The sequence below is a fragment of the Homarus americanus genome, unplaced genomic scaffold, assembly GCF_018991925.1.
Source record: "Homarus americanus isolate GMGI-L3 unplaced genomic scaffold, GMGI_Hamer_2.0 scaffold10478, whole genome shotgun sequence".
Classification (NCBI taxonomy): domain Eukaryota; kingdom Metazoa; phylum Arthropoda; class Malacostraca; order Decapoda; family Nephropidae; genus Homarus; species Homarus americanus.
The window spans coordinates 312,633-330,000 of record NW_024742485.1 but is presented as its reverse complement, the minus strand read 5'-3'; the positions used below and the strand labels follow the sequence as shown (position 1 = coordinate 330,000).

At 47.6% G+C, this 17,368-nt stretch overlaps 1 protein-coding gene across 1 annotated transcript in view; it reads left to right on the top strand.

Annotated features, from left to right (window-relative positions):
* Positions 1 to 17,368, top strand: part of LOC121876937 (nephrin-like) — a 104,238-nt gene that overhangs the window by 57,753 nt on the left and 29,117 nt on the right. The window contains exon 2 of the mRNA XM_042382518.1: positions 10,077 to 10,206. Within this exon, the coding sequence (XP_042238452.1) occupies positions 10,077 to 10,206 (130 nt within the window). The remainder of the gene's footprint in view (positions 1 to 10,076; positions 10,207 to 17,368) is intronic.

Genomic DNA, 17,368 nt, shown 5'->3' with positions numbered 1-17,368 from the left:
TTATTATTATTATTATTATTATTATTATTATTATTATTATTATTATTATTATTAATATTATTAATATTATTATTATTATTATTATTATTATTATTATTATTATTAGTAGTAGTAGTAGTAGTAGTAGTAGTAGTAGCAGTAGTAGTAATAGTAATAGTAATAAAATGGTTGCGAAGGTGTGGCTATTGGGGTAGCAGTAGTAGTAGTAGTAGCAGCAGCAGTAGTAGTAGTAGTAGCTCACGGCAGCCCTCACGGACCACATAATAGCTCAGAATGCAACAGGGGAAGTGGATACCAGTGAAGTAAATAAGATTCGTAGGTCCATTACGACAGATCGACAGCACTGCCAAAGTGATAAGTTGCAGCAACTGTTGCTCCAGGTGCCAGAAAATTAAAAAAAAAAAGTAGCTATAGCGCAGGAGGTGGGCGCCTCGAACTGGTTAACTACGTTACCGATAAGGGCAAATGGTTTCAGTCTCAATAAACAAGAATTTACAGATGCCAATGCTCTAAGGTACGGTCGGCCAGTAGAAGGTTTGCCCTCCCAATGCTTGTGTGGCTCTTCCTATGACGTCGATCACGCCATGGTATGCAAGTAAGGGGGCTTCATATACATGAGGCATGACGAAGTAAGGGACCTCACAGCAAATAGGTTGAAGGAAATCTGTCGTGATGTCATGGTAGAACCGACCCTCCTTTCATTGGACGGTGAGATTTTCCAACGTAGGACTTCAAATACATCCAAGGAAGCCCGTGTTGACATCAGTGCTCGAGGATTCTGGACGAGGGGACAGCGAGCCTTCTTCGACATCAGGATTTTTGATCCCATGGCCGCATGTCACCGTAACTTAGCTCTCGATGCTGCACACAGGAGGAACGAGAACGACAAGATAAGGGCATACGGGGAGAGAATTCAAACGTTGATCAAGGCAGCTTCACTCCTCTGGTGTTCACAACCCCTGCGGGATGGGACCAAGTGCAAGATGTTTCTACGCCAGACTCGCGGAGGTGATCTCCGAACAGAAGCAGCAGCCCAGAAGTTATGTTACAGCCTGGATGAGATGTCGACTGTCTTTCTCTCTCCTTCGGTCGGCTTTGCTCTGCCTCAGGGGAACGAGAGCTTCTGCCCCAAAGCCGACAACAGTTGCAGATATTGACTATGAGGCAACAGTCACTGAATGCCGCATAGATCTGCAGCCCAACTAACTCAACACAGATAGGATAGCTACTTATGTGTTAGGATATTTAATTTTAAGGTAAAAAATGGAGAAGGTGTGGCTATTGGGGGAGGCTGGAGGCCACGATTAGTAATAAAAATAGTAATAGTAGTAGTAGTAGTATGAATACTTTTACTATTAAGATGGCTATTATTATCACAGTAACTAGTAATATTATTATATATTTCTTGGCCATAAGTAAAGGGCGTTAAACATTTATCAAAAATATAAAACATTTTTTACCACAAGTCCAAATATGATTAAACATTTCATTGTAACTCATATTAATTAATTTATAGATACCAAGGGGAGGGAGGGGGAAAGGGGGGAAGGAGGATGGTGAGGGGGGAGGTAAGTAAAGAGGGAGAGAGAGAGGAGGAGGGGAAGAAGGAAGAGAGGAGGGGAGGGTAGAGACGGCGTTAACCTATTATAACGCTGTTAGTTTAGAGGATTATTATTAATTTTTTATCAATATTGAGGATTTTTTTACCCAGATATCCAAAACAATGTGAAATGATGTGTGTGTGGGTGTGTGTGTGTGTGTGTGTGTGTGTGTGTTTCTGTGTGTGTGTGTGTTCGTGTTTCTGTGCGTGTGTGTGTCTGTGTTTCTGTGTGTGTTTGTGTGTGTTTTATTGGGAGACAGAGTCGTTAACGTATGACAACTATATTTACAGAGTATTAGTATGGGGTAAGTATAGGCTTTGGGCTTTTGATGTTGACGGAATTAGTGAACTATATATAATTGCTTCGCTAATTATATTGGACTGTGCAACGGCAATTAGATTAAAACCCAATTGCTATATCGTTCGTAACACACACACACACACACACACACACACACACACACACACACACACACTTAGAACAAATAATTCACTTACAAACATTTTATAAATATTTTTTATATGAAACTATATATCACTGTAGCATCTGAACACTACAGCACAGCACAGCACAGCACAAACAGCACAGCACAGCACAGCACAGCACAGCACAGCGCAGCGCAGCAGTCCAGCACAGTACAGCACAGTACAGCACAGAACAGCACAGCACAGCACAGTACAGCACAGCGCAGCACAGCACAGCACAGCACAGTACAGCACAGTACAGCACAGTACAGTACAGCACAGCACAGCACAGTACAGCACAGTACAGCACAGCACAGCACAATACAATATAATATACTGCAACCCTGAACAAAAGACATTCAGGCATCCATTATCACCTCAAAAACTACTTTATAAATCCATTATGTAGCGTGTCAACCCCTACCCCCAGCTGTGCCCTGATTGGTCCACCTCACCTATGCCCTGACTGGTCCACCCTAACCTATGCCCTGACTGGTCCACCCCCTCACCCCTCTGCCTGACTGGCCCTCACTTGCCTGACTGTCTCACCCTCACCTATGCCCTGACTGGTCCACCTCACCCTCACCTATGCCCTGACTGGTCACACACCCTCACCTATGCCCTGACTGGTCCACCCTAACCTATGCCCTGACTGGTCCACCTCACCTCACCTATGCCCTGACTGGCCCACACCTCACCTATGCCCTGACTGGTCCACCCCTCACCCCTCACCTATGCCCTGACTGGTCCACACCCTCACCTATGCCCTGACTGGTCCACCCTCACCCCTCACCTATGCCCTGACTGGTCCACACCCTCACCTATGCCCTGACTGGTCCACACCCCTCACCTATGCCCTGACTGGTCCACACCTCACCTATGCCCTGACTGGTCCACACCCCTCACCCCCACCTATGCCCTGACTGGTCCACACCCTCACCTATGCCCTGACTGGTCCACCCCCTCACCCCCCACCTATGCCCTGACTGGTCCACACCACCTATGCCCTGACTGGTCCATCCTCACCCCTCACCTATGCCCTGACTGGTCCACCCTCACCTCACTGTGCCCTGACTGGTCCACCCCTCACCCCTCACTGTGCCCTGACTGTGATGGTGTTTGCACTGAAGAAGGTCGGCTGAGGCCTGAGCACAGGATATGATAATAGCATGTGTGGTGTGGTGTGTGTGTGTGTGTGTAGCTATAGTTTGTTGATGTTAGTTTGTGTGGGGAGAGGAGAGATGGAGGTAAACTTAAACGTGCACACACACACACACACACACACACACACACACACACACACACACACACACACACACACATCATCTACTCCATCCATCCCTCCTCCATCTATCACCATCCTTCCTCCTTATCCACCTTATCTATCAGTCCATCTATCTATCATCCTGACTCGTAAATCATACTGTCGCGTCATGAACACAAGCCGACCCCCACCCACCTCTCTCCTCCCTCCCTCTCCTCGTCCACCCTCTCTCTCCTCCCCCTCTCCCTGCCCCCCCCATTCCCCCACCGTCGTTGGATAATGATTTTTTATTTCCTGGTGGTGGGGGGGTTGTTGGGGAGGGAAAAGGGTTGGGGAAGAGGGAAGGAAAGAAGGAGGAAATGAGAGGAGGATGGAGGAAAATGAAAGGGGAAGGAAAGGAAGAGAAGGAAAGGAAGGAAGGAAAGGAAGGAAGGGAAGGGAAGGGAAGGGAAGGAAGGGAAGAGAAGGGAAAGGAAGGGAAGGGAAGGAAGGAAGGGAAGGAAGGAAGATTATTATAAGGTAACAAAATTATCCAGATAAACCTGATTTTCTTACAGGTAAATTGATGATCTTATCAAGCCCAGTTAATCATAGGGAGGCGGAAATTAGCTCTCTCTCTCTCTCTCTCTCTCTTCTCTCTCTCTCTCTCTCTCCCAGTATAGCCTCACTATATTATACAATAACCGACCTAAACGTTTTCCTATAAGCGACTTTACCTCCAGTGACTCATTCCTCCTTTCCTCCCTCTCACCTTTTCCTCCCCTCTTTAATCTCCCTCCTTCCCTTCCTCCCTCCTAACTCCCTCCTCACCCCTTCCCTAACCTTTCTCCTCCCTAACCTTTCTCACTCCTTCCTCTCCTCTCTAACCTCTTTTCCCTTCCCTTTCCTAATCCCCCCACTCCCTTCCTCCCCCACCCTAAAAGTTTACTCTAATAAAAAAGTATGAAGATAAATACAAGAACTTTCGAGATTATTAAAAAAAAAAGTTTGGACGTAATATTGAGAAAGTTTTTATAAAGGTTCATCTGTTGAGAATCTATGGGGGGGGGTGGGGAGGGGGAGGTGAGGGGAGGGGTGGACGGAGGTGAGGTCAGGGATATTTAGTGAGCCATGGGAAGGGGTTGAAGAGGTGAGGGAGGGAGGGAGGGAGGTGAGGAGGTGAGGGAGGTGAGGGAGGGAGGGAGGGAGGGAGGGGGGGGGGGTGGGGGGGGGGGGAGGGAGGAGGGGGAGGGAGGGAGGGAGGAGGGAGGGGAGGGAGGGGGGAGGTGAGGGAGGTGGGAGGTGAGGGAGGTGAGGGAGGTGAGGGAGGGAGGGAGGAGGTGGAGGGAGGGAGGAGGAGGGAGGAGGTGAGGGAGACAGGAAGTATAAATATATCAAAATTTAGTGATGCAACACACACACACACACACACACACACACACACACACACATACATATAACCCGCCCAAAAACTCCCATAGCTGTAAACATAAACAAACAAACAAACACATACACAATTAAAACAACAACCAAACACACAAACAAGAAGACCAATTAAAAACAACAAAAAACTACAGAAAACAGGATATAATTCCACTACGAACAGATTATAGCTGCTATAATTATTCATGGCGCCTATAGCAATTATTGTCGATTATAGTAATGGCCTGATGCCCTGTTAATATATCTGGTTAGGTATAATTTTATTGTTTTTGTTGTTTTATCAGGTCGTTTACAGTATGATTAATGATGTGTGTGTGTGTGTGTGTGTGTGTGTGTGTGTGTGTGTGTGTGTGTTATCTATCTATTCCCTCCACCTCGCTGACTACTGTAGTGACGTATTTAACAAATTTAACAGTGCATATACACTCTTATTGTTTATCTTGTTCTCTTGTTAATTACTCGTCACGTGGTTAACTCTAATGACCTTGTTTGTTCATTAAGGAGAACTCGAGGGCAGGAAAAAGCTCACTCTCGGGAATGTAAACACAAGATATACAACAATACACAATAATAGTGCCCTTGGTCACGAGGATGGCCGGCCCAAGGACCACCTAGGCGTAAGTTTGTTTAAGGTGGCAAGCTGTCGCCAACACAACAACCACACCCTGAGTTAACGAGTTGTATGACCCAGTGTTTAAGGTGTAGAAGCTGTCGCCAACAGCAACAACCACACCCTGAGTTAACGGGTTGCATGACCCAGTGTTTAAGGTGTAAGCTGTCGCCAACACAACAACCACACCCTGAGTTAACGAGTTGCATGACCCAGTGTTTAGGTGTAGAAGCTGTCGCCAACACAGCAACCACACCCTGAGTTAACGAGTTGCATGACCAGTGTTTAAGGTGTAGAAGCTGTCGCCAACACAACAACCACACCCTGAGTTAACGGTTGCATGACGTGTTTGGAATTAGCTGTCGCCAACACAACAACCACACCCTGAGTTAACAGCGAGATGCATGACCCAGTGTTTGAGTGTAGAAGCTGTCGCCAACACAGCAACCACACCCTGAGTTAACGAGGTTGCATGACAGTGTTTAGGTGTAGAAGCTATCGCCAACACAACAACCACACCCTGGTAACAGAGATGCATGACCCAGTGTTTAAGGTGTAGAAGCTGTCGCCAACACAACAACACACCCTGAGTTAACGAGTTGCATGACCCAGTGTTTAGGTGTGAAGCTGTCGCCAACACAACAACCACACCCTGGTTAACGAGTTGCATGACCCAGTGTTTAAGGTGTAGAAGCTGTCGCCAACACAACAGCCACACCCTGAGTTAACGAGTTTGCATGACAGTGTTTAAGGTGTAGAAGCTGTCGTCAGCACAACAACCACACCCTGAGTTAACGAGTTGCATGACCCAGTGTTGTTTAAGGTGTAGAAGCTGTCGTCAACACAACAACCACACCCTGAGTTAACGAGTTGCATGACCCAGTGTTTAAGGTGTAGAAGCTGTCGCCAACCTGCTGCTTTACCCTGATTTAACGAGTTGCATGACCCAGTGTTTAGGTGTAAGCTGTCGCCAACACAACAACCACACCCTGAGTTAACGAGTTGCATGACCCAGTGTTTAGGTGTGAAGCTGTCGCCAACACAACAACCACCCTGAGTTAACGAGTTGCATGACCCGAAGATGTTTACGGTGTAGAAGCTGTCGTCAACACAACAACCACACCCTGAGTTAACGTTGCATGACCCAGTGTTTAAGGTGTAAAAGCTGTCGTCAAAACAACAACCACACCCTGAGTTAACGAGTTGCATGACCCAGTGTTTAAGGTGTGGAAGCTGTCGCCAACACAACACCCACACCCTGAGTTAACGAGTTGCATGACCCAGTGTTTAAGGTGTAGAAGCTGTCGCCAACACAACAACCACACCCTGAGTTAACGGGGTTGCATGACTTGAGTGTTTGGAGTATAGAAGCTGTCGCCAACACAACAACCACACCCTGAGTTAACGGTTGCATGACCCAGTGTTAAAGGTGTAGAAGCTGTCGCCAACACAACAACCACACCCTGAGTTAACGAGTTGCATGACCCAGTGTTTGGGTGTAAGCTGTCATAACACAACAACCACACCCTGAGTTAACGAGTTGCATGACCCAGTGTTTAAGGTGTAGAAGCTGTCGCCAACACAACAACACACCCTATGAGTTAGCAGTTGCATGACCCAGTGTTTAAGGCGTAGAAGCTGTCGCCAAACACAACAACCACACCCTGAGTTAACGAGGTTGCATGACCCAGTGTTTAAGGTGCGGCTGTCGCCAACACAACAACCACACCCTGAGTTAACGAGTTGCATGACCCAGTGTTGTTTAAGGTGTAGAAGCTGTCGCCAACACAACAACCACACCCTGAGTTAACGGTTGCATGACCAGTGTTTAGGTGTAGAAGCTGTCCTTAACACAACAACCACACCCTGAGTTAACGAGTTGCATGACCCAGTGTTTAAGGCGTAGAAGCTGTCATAACACAACAGCCACACCCTGAGTTAACGAGTTGCATGACCCAGTGTTTAAGGTGCTTAGAAGCTGTCGCCAACACAACAACACACCCTGAGTTAACGAGTTGCATGACCCAGTGTTTAGGTGAAGCTGTCCTTAACCTACAACAACCACACCCTGAGTTAACAGGTTGCATGACCCAGTGTTTAGGTGTAGAAGCTGTCATAACACAACAACCACACCCTGAGTTAACGAGTTGCATGACCCAGTGTTTAGGTGTAGAAGCTGTCGCCAACACAACAACCACACCTGGTTAACGAGTTGCATGACCCAGTGTTTAAAAGGCGTAGAAGCTGTCGCCAACACAACAATACACCCTGAGTTAACGAGGTTGCATGACCAGTGTTTAAAAGATTAGCAAGCTGTCGCCAACAGCAACCACACCCTGGAGTTAGCTTGAGTTGCATGACCCAGTGTTTAAGGTGTGAAGCTGTCGCCAACACAACAACCACACCTGAGTTAACGAGTTGCATGACCCAGTGTTTAAGGTGTGAAGCTGTCGCCAACACAACAACCACACCCTGAGTTAACGAGTTGCATGACCCAGTGTTTAAGGCGTAGAAGCTGTCGCCAACACAACAACACACCCTGAGTTAGCTTGAGTTGCATGACCCAGTTTAGGTGTAGAAGCTGTCGCCAACACAACAACCACACCCTGAGTTAACGAGTTGCATGACCCAGTGTTTAAGGTGTGGCTGTCGCCAACACAACCACACCCTGAGTTAACGAGTTGCATGACCCAGTGTTTAAGGTGTAGAAGCTGTCGCCAACACAACAACCACACCCTGAGTTAACGAGTTGCATGACCCAGTGTTTAAGGCGTAGAAGCTGTCGCCAACACAGCAACCACACCCTGAGTTAACGAGTTGCATGGCCCAGTGTTTAAGGTGTAGAAGCTGTCGCCAACACAGCAACCACACCCTGAGTTAACGAGTTGCATGACCCAGTGTTTAAGGTGAAGAAGCTGTCGCCAACACAACAACCACACCCTGAGTTAACAGGTTATGACCCAGTGTTTTAAGGTGTAGAAGCTGTCGCCAACACAACAACCACACCTAGGTTAACGAGTTGCATGACCCAGTGTTTTAAGGCGTAGAAGCTGTCCTTAACACAACAACCACACCCTGAGTTAACGAATTGCATGACCCGTGTTTAAGGTAAGAAGCTGTCGCCAACACAACAACCACACCCTGAGTTAACGAGATGCATGACCCAGTGTTTGGAGTTAGAAGCTGTCGCCAACCTAACAACCACACCCTGAGTTAACAGTATGACCCAGTGTTTAAGGTGTAGAAGCTGTCGCCAACACAACAACCACACCCTGAGTTAACGAATTGTATGACCCAGTGTTTAAGGTGTAGAAGCTGTCGCCAACACAACAACCACACCCTGAGTTAACGAGTTGCATGACCCAGTGTTAAGAAATAGTCCGAGAAGACCGGACAACTCGCCAACTGCACTGGCTAACCATCCACAAATCGATTACTGCTGGGTAGACAGAGGCAAATGGCGTAAAGAAACATGCCCACAGTTTCGCCCTGCCCGGAGATCGAACCCGGGTCCGCACGCTTGTGAGGCGAGCATGCTGACCATAACACCACAGGTTACATACATACATACATACATACATACATACACAAAATACACATACAGGTGCACATACTATACATACAGAAAAAGGTACCACAAAACACAGAGAATCCCACACACACACACACACACACACACACACACACACACACACACACACACACACACACACACCCCTAACCCCACCTCACGTGTCTGAGAGAGGAGAGAGAGAGCTTGGAGGTAATTACGGACAGGGTGATAAGTAAGAGACTGTCACCTCATTAGTACGGAGTCAAGGTCACCTCACTAAACTTACCTGATTAATTCATAGCAGGCTACGAATATGCTGAATTGAGTGGGTGTTGGGTGGGGTAGTGTGGGTGGGTTGTGAGATGAGTGTGTGGTGTGGGTGGATGGGGTGATGATGTGGAGGATTTATGATTTGGAAAGAAGGGAAGGAAGGGTGGATGTGTGGTGTGGTGTGGTGTGGTGTGGTGTGGGTAGGGTGTGGTGTGGTGTGGTGTGGTGTAGGTAGGGTGTGGTGGTGTGGTGTGTGGTGGTGGTGTATGCTGGTATGGTAGGATCCCCCCTCTCTACCTAACCTAACCACACCACCACCTTCTTAATACCAACCCCTGTATATTTTTCTCCAAGTGTTCAATAGGACCCTTCAACCACCCTCTCCCCCCCTCGCTTTACCCCCCTCTCCCCTCCCTGCCCCCACCCCTCATCTATCACCCTCACCTTGCATAAATCATCTAGAAACATCCCTCATCTCATCTCTCTTGCAGGCTGGCAGCATCATCACTCAACTAATGTGATCATTCAGCAAACACTAAGTCAATCTCCTCTCAGACTGTGTGGTTTGAGAGGCTACTGACTGTGTTTGTAAGGAATTGACTGTCTGTGGTACCAGTTCCAATACTCTTCACCACTGTAACAATGTAACTGAATGTCTTTGTGTGGAGTTATTGGTGTATTTACTTACAATGTAAATAATAGCGTAGTGAAGTACTTAATGAGTGGTCGCTGTACTTAACTGTTACGTAATGTGATTCTAGGACGTAATGTGTACAGTAGAGTGACGAACAATAGTCCTGTCAGTCCTCCGTCTCATCTATGAACCCCGAGACTCATCAACCAGTGAATCCGAGACATCATTAATGGTACTTTCTCTCTCTACCCTTGACAGTACCGGTAGTGTCAGTGACGGGGGTGGAGGGAGGGACAGTGGCACTACCCTGTGAAGTGTCCCACCCCCCTGACGATGCCATCTACCTGCTCTTGTGGTTTAGGGAGCCGCTAACTACACCCATCTACAGGTGAGTCATTCCTCATTTTAATTAATTGCATACAGGTGAATGTCGTTTCTTATGCCCTCGTACTAAGCTAACCCAACCTCGTCCTAAACTAATCTAACACTAACCTAACCTACCTTACCTTAAAACTACCCTAACCTAATCCAAGCGACCCTAACACTACCCTAACCTAACACTACCCTAACAAACACTACCCTAACCTAACACTACCCTAACCACAACACTACCCTAACATAACAACCTAACCTAACACTACCCTAACCTAACACTACCCTAACCTACACTACCCTAACCTAACACTACCCCTAACCTAACACTACCTAACCTAACCTAACACTACCTAACCTAACACTACCTAACCTAACACTACCTAAACTAACACTACCTAACCTAACACTACCCTAACACTAACACTAACCTAACCTAACCTAGCCTAACCTAACCTGCCTATGCACTCTCAATAATCATCATCTTAATAACTCAGATTTTTAACTCCAGGAACTCATTTACTTAATCACTCATTAGGCATTTTTTAAGTACCTCCTTGGGATAATTATACCCTTGTAGCTTCCTTGGAGATATATAACTGTGGTAAGAGTCATTTGGAGTAGGGAAATATTTCTTATTACATAGACTGTGAAATATATCTCAAGAGGCGTGTGTGTGTGTGTGTGTGTGTGTGTGTGTGTGTGTGTGTGTGTGTGCGTGTGTGTGTGTGTCAGCAACAGATACCATGAACGAGGCGAGCTAAATTGATTCATTTATGTTGTTATCATTCACCTAACAACCCCTTGAATTGATGTAGGTATTTTTCGAGTCTAAAAGGTCAAAGGTCGTCAAGGTCAGAGCACTGGTGGGAGTTGGCATCTGGCCCGGAGAGAGAGAGAGAGAGATCCTCCATCCCTCAACCTTGAACTACCCTCACCTCACCCTCAGACCAGCCACACCTTACCCTCGAACTCACATCATCCTCGAACCTCCCTCACCTCACCCTCGAACCACCCTCACCTCACCCTCGGAACCACCCACCTCACCCTCAGACTACCAATACTTCAACCTTCAACCACCCTCACCTCACCTCGAACCGCCCACACCTCACCCTTGAACCACAAACCCTTCAACACGTCAGCATTCTAGTCGACCACATCTGCAGCTTGAACTCATGACCACACCAGCACCTTGAACTCATGACCACCGCAGCTTGAACTCATGACCACACCTGCAGCTTGAACTCATGACCTGCACCTTGAACTCAAGACCACACCTGTAGCTTAAACTCATGATCACACCTGCAGCTTGAACTCATGGCCACACCTGCACCTTGAACTCATGACCACACCTGCAGCTTGAACTCATGACCACACCTGCACCTTGAACTCAAGACCACACCTGTAGCTTGAACTCATGACCACACCTGCAGCTTGAACTCATGACCACACCTGCAGCTTGAACTCATGACCACACCTGCAGCTTGAACTCATGGCCACACCTGCAGCTTGAACTCATGACCACACCTGCAGCTTGAACTCATGACCACACCTGCACCTTGAACTCATGACACCTGCAGCTTGAACTCATGATCACACCTGCAGCTGACTCATAACACACCTGCACCTTGAACTCATGACTCACCTGCAGCTTGAACTCATGACCACACCTGCAGCTAGACTCATGACCACACCTGCAACCAGACTCCACACCTGTAGCCAGACTCATGACCACACCTGCACTTGAACTCATGACCACACCTGTGGCTGAACTCATGACCACACCTGCACGTTGAACTCGCTGACCACACCTGCAGCGAACTCATGACCATACCTACAGCTTGAACTCATGACCACCTGCCTTGAACTCATGACCACACCTGCACCTGAACTCAAGACCACACCTGTAGCTTGAACTCATGGCCACACACCTGCCTTGAACTCATGACCACACCTGCCTTGAACTCATGACCACACCTGCAGCTGAACTCATGACCACCTGCACCTTGAACTCAAGACCACACCTGTAGCCTGAACTCAGCACCACACCTGCAGCTTGAACTCATGACCACACCTGCAGCTGAACTCATGACCACCTGCAGCTTCCATGACCACACCTGCAGCTGACTCATGACCACACCTGCACCTTGAACTCATGAACACTGCAGCTTGAACTCATGGCCACCTCTGAGACTCACAACACCTGCAGCTGAACTCCACACCTGTGGCTAGACTCATGACCACACCTGCAGCAGACTCATGACCACACCTGCAGCTTGAACTCACGGCCACACCTGCACCTTGAACTCGCAGCCACACCTGCAGCTTGAACTCGCAGCCACACTGCACTTGAACTCATGAGCCACCTGCACCTTGAACTCAGACCACACCTGCAGCTTGAACTCACAGCCACACCGCTTGAACTCATGGCCACACCTGCAGCTTGAACTCAGACCACACCTGCCTTGAACTCATGATCACACCTGCAGCTTGAACTCAAACACACCTGCAGCTTGAACTCACTGTACTGCACCTTGAACTCATGACCACCTGCAGCTGAACCATGACCACACCACCTTGAACTCGAGCCACACCTGCACCTTGAACTCATGACCACACCTGCAGCTAAACTCATGACCACACCTGCACCTTGAACTCATGACCACACCTGCAGCTGACTCATGACCACACCTGCACCTTGAACTCATGACCACACCTGCACCTTGAACTCAAGACCACACCTGCAGCTTGAACTCATGACCACACCTGCACCTTGAACTCATACCACACCTGCAGCTTGAACTCATGGCCACACCTGCAGCTTGAACTCATGACCACACCTGCAGCTTGAACTCATGACCACCTGCAGCTTGAACTCATGACCACACCTGCAGCTTGACTCCATGACCACACCTGCAGCTTGAACTCATGACCACCATTTGTAGCTGAAGCTTAGCAGAATATAGAAGCAGTCTCCAGGCTCTCTTGAGAAGCTTAACCTCCGCTCTGTTCTGGCCAGATATATATGTTTACTGTGTCAACTAATGAACTTTGTTATTTGTTCTTGAAGCTGTTCATAGTTCAGAGTTTCGTTTGCTTGTTGTTGTTGTTTTGCTGTTGGCGGTGGTGGTATTGTTTGTTTGTTGTTGTTGTTGTTCTTATTGTTGTTGTTTACTGGTGTTGTTGTGATGTTGTTGTTATTGTTGTTGTGTTGTTGTTGTTTCTGGTGTTGTTGTGATGTTGTTATTGTTGTTGTTGTTGTTTATTGGTGTTGTTGTTGTTGTCTTTGTTTTAGTGGCTTTAACAAAGAGGATTATTAAAGAAAACTCATTAAGTTTTTGACATCATGAAGATTAGCCCACAGTTTATTTCAATTTATGATTAACCAACCCAACCTAACTAACCTAACCTAACCTAACCTAACTTAACCTAACTTCTTAACCTAACCTAACCTAACCTAACCTAACCTAACCTATACTGACCCCAATATCGCCACTGTATTTTTCTCATCCCAGCCTCTGTTACAAGCTGCGTATTTTGATCCCAAGAAGCTGTTGAGTCTCGAACCCTTGTCCTCATTAATTACTTTTACCACGTCACTCACAATCCCCCGAGATCCCAGGTAATGAAAGTTAATCTCTATAGACTCAAAGTTCTTGGGGAGGAGAGAGGGGGGAAGGACAGGAATAGTGGGAGGAAGGAGGGGGGGGCAGGATATCATAAAGTGTGTCTCAGTGAGTCCCTCAAAGCCACGAGACAAAGGGGTTTGTTTTATGTCCTGAACATAGTTATACACTTTCATCGACTCATTTCACTTACGATACATGTAGGTGAAATCTTGTTGGTTCGTATAGTATTGTAAAAATCTCTTTAAGTGTAGGTATAAGTTTTTTTTTAAGTATAAGTAATAATACGTATACAGTGAACGATAAGTAGATAGTTAAAACTGCAGATTTGAATACTCTCTCTCTCTCTCTCTCTCTCTCTCTCTCTTCCTTTCATCCATTTTGCATTTTAAAAGAAGAAAATACAATAAACAAAATATTGAAGAAAAAAGTGAAACACCAAAAAACTCGACGAAAAAATAATAATTTCTAAACAAACTTTCCCAATTTTTTTCTCGAAAGTTGAATATAAAAAATTATAAATAATCCAGGAGGAAAAAGTCGTCAAAAACTAGAGAACAAGGGAGAGGGGGGAGGTGATAGGCAGTGATAGATAGATAGACTGATAGATAGATAGATAGATAGACGAGGAATAATTTCATAAATCCGAAAAATTCAATTTCCAGACCTTTGAGCTTATGATCCCTACAGGTGCCACACACACACACACACACCTCACACACACACACACCACACACACACACACACACACACACACACACACACACTCACACACCACACACACACACACACACACACACACACACACACACACACACACACACACACACCACACACACACACACACACACACACACACACACACACACACACACACACACACACACACACACACTCACACACACACACACACACACACACACACATCACACACACACACACACACACACACACACCACTACTCCCCACACACACACACACACACACACACACTCACACACACACACACACCTCACACACACACACACACACACACACACACCTCCCCACACACACACACACACACACACACACACACTCACACACACACACACACACACACATTCACTACACTGCCTACTTAATAATAATAATGATACAGCAACAACAACACGATGTTAAGCAACATCTCCAACACAGCACTGTTTCACACTTCACACGAATCAGCACACACACACACCCCCAACACAACACACGATTCAACCACACACCCGCAACACAACACACGCTTTAACACACACACACACCCCACTGACAACACACACCCCCAACTTCCACACGGTCAACACACACACACCCAACACAACACACACAACACAACACACGATTCAACACACACCCCCAACACAACACACGATTCAACACCACCACCCGCAACCTCACACACACCCCACAACACAGGTACACAACACACCCCAACACAACAGATTGCACACACACACCCCCCAACCACACACACACCCCCAACACAACCTTCAGCAACACACACGATTTCAACCACCCCCCAACACACATACACACCACAACACAACACACACAGTTACAACACACCCCAACACAACACACGGTACCACACACCCATAACCCTTACACGGTACCCTTAACACAACACACACACCCCCAACGCTTTAATTTACCACCCAGCACAACACGGTACACACCACACCCGCAACAACACGGTACAACACACACACCTCCATACACACGGTGCAACACACCCCCAACCTATACACGGTACAACCACACCCCCAACACTACACGAACTTTAACACACCCCCAACATAACACGGTACAACACACACCCCCAACCTACACACGGTACAACACACACCCCCAACACAACACCACCCCTCCTGACACGGTACAACACACACCCGCAACACAACACACGGTACACCACACCCCAACCTGCACGCACACACACCCCAACACACACGGTACAACACACACCCCCCAACACACAACACGGTTTAACACACACCCCAACACAACACACGGTACAACACACCCCAACACAACACACGGTACAACCACACACCCCCAACCTGCACGGTACAACACACCCCCAACATAACACACGGTACACCACACACCCGCAACACAACACGGTACAACACACCCCCAACACAACACACACACCCCCCAACACAACACACACACCCCCAACACAACACGGTACAACACACACCCGCAACACAACACACGGTACCACACACCGCAACACAACACACGGTACAACACACACACCCGCAACACAACACGGTACAACACACACTACCCACAACACGGTACAACACACACCCCAACACAACACACGGTACAACACACACCCCAACACAACACACGGTGCAACCACACACCTAACACAACACACGGTACAACACACACCCCCAACACAACACGGTACACCACACACCCCAACCACAACACGCGATTTAAACACACACCCCCAACACTACTACACGGTACAGCCACACGCTTAACCAACCACACGGTGCAACACACACCCGCAACATGACACACGGTGTAAACACACACCCCCAACACAACACACGGTACAACCACACACCCCAACCACAACACACGGTACAACCACACACACCCCAACACAACACACGGTACACCACACACCCGCAACACAACACACGGTAAACACACACCCAACACAACACACGGTACAACACACACCCCAACACAACACACGGTACAACACACACCCCAACCTGGCTTACACGATTTTAACCTACACCCCCAACACAACCTGCGATTTTCAACACACCCCAACCTGCCACACGGTACAACACACCCTGGCACAATACACGATTACCAACCACACACCCCCAACACAACACACGGTACAAACACACACCCCAACACACACGGTTCAACCTACACCCCAACACAACACACGGTACCACACACACCCCCAACACAACACGGTGCACCACACACACCCCAACACAACACACGGTACAACACACACACCCCCAACACAACACACGGTACAACACACACACCCCAACACAACACGGTACAACACACACCCACCAACACAACACGGTACAACACACACCCCCAACACAACACACGGTTACAACACACACACCCCCAACACAACACACGGTGCAACACACACCCCCAACATAACTACACGGTACAACACACACCCCAACATGACACACGGTACAACACACCCACCCCAACCACAACACACGGTACAACACACACCCCCAACACAACACACGGTACAACACCCACCCACAACCTACACGGTACAACACACACACCCCAACTGATACACGGTACAACACACTCCCCATGACACAACACACGGTACAACACACACCCCCGACACAACACACGATATTAACACACACCCCAACACAACACACGGTACAACCACACACACCCCCAACACAACACACGGTTACAACACACACCCCAACACAACACGGTACAACACACACCCCCAACACAACACACGATTTAACCACCCCAACACAACACACGGTA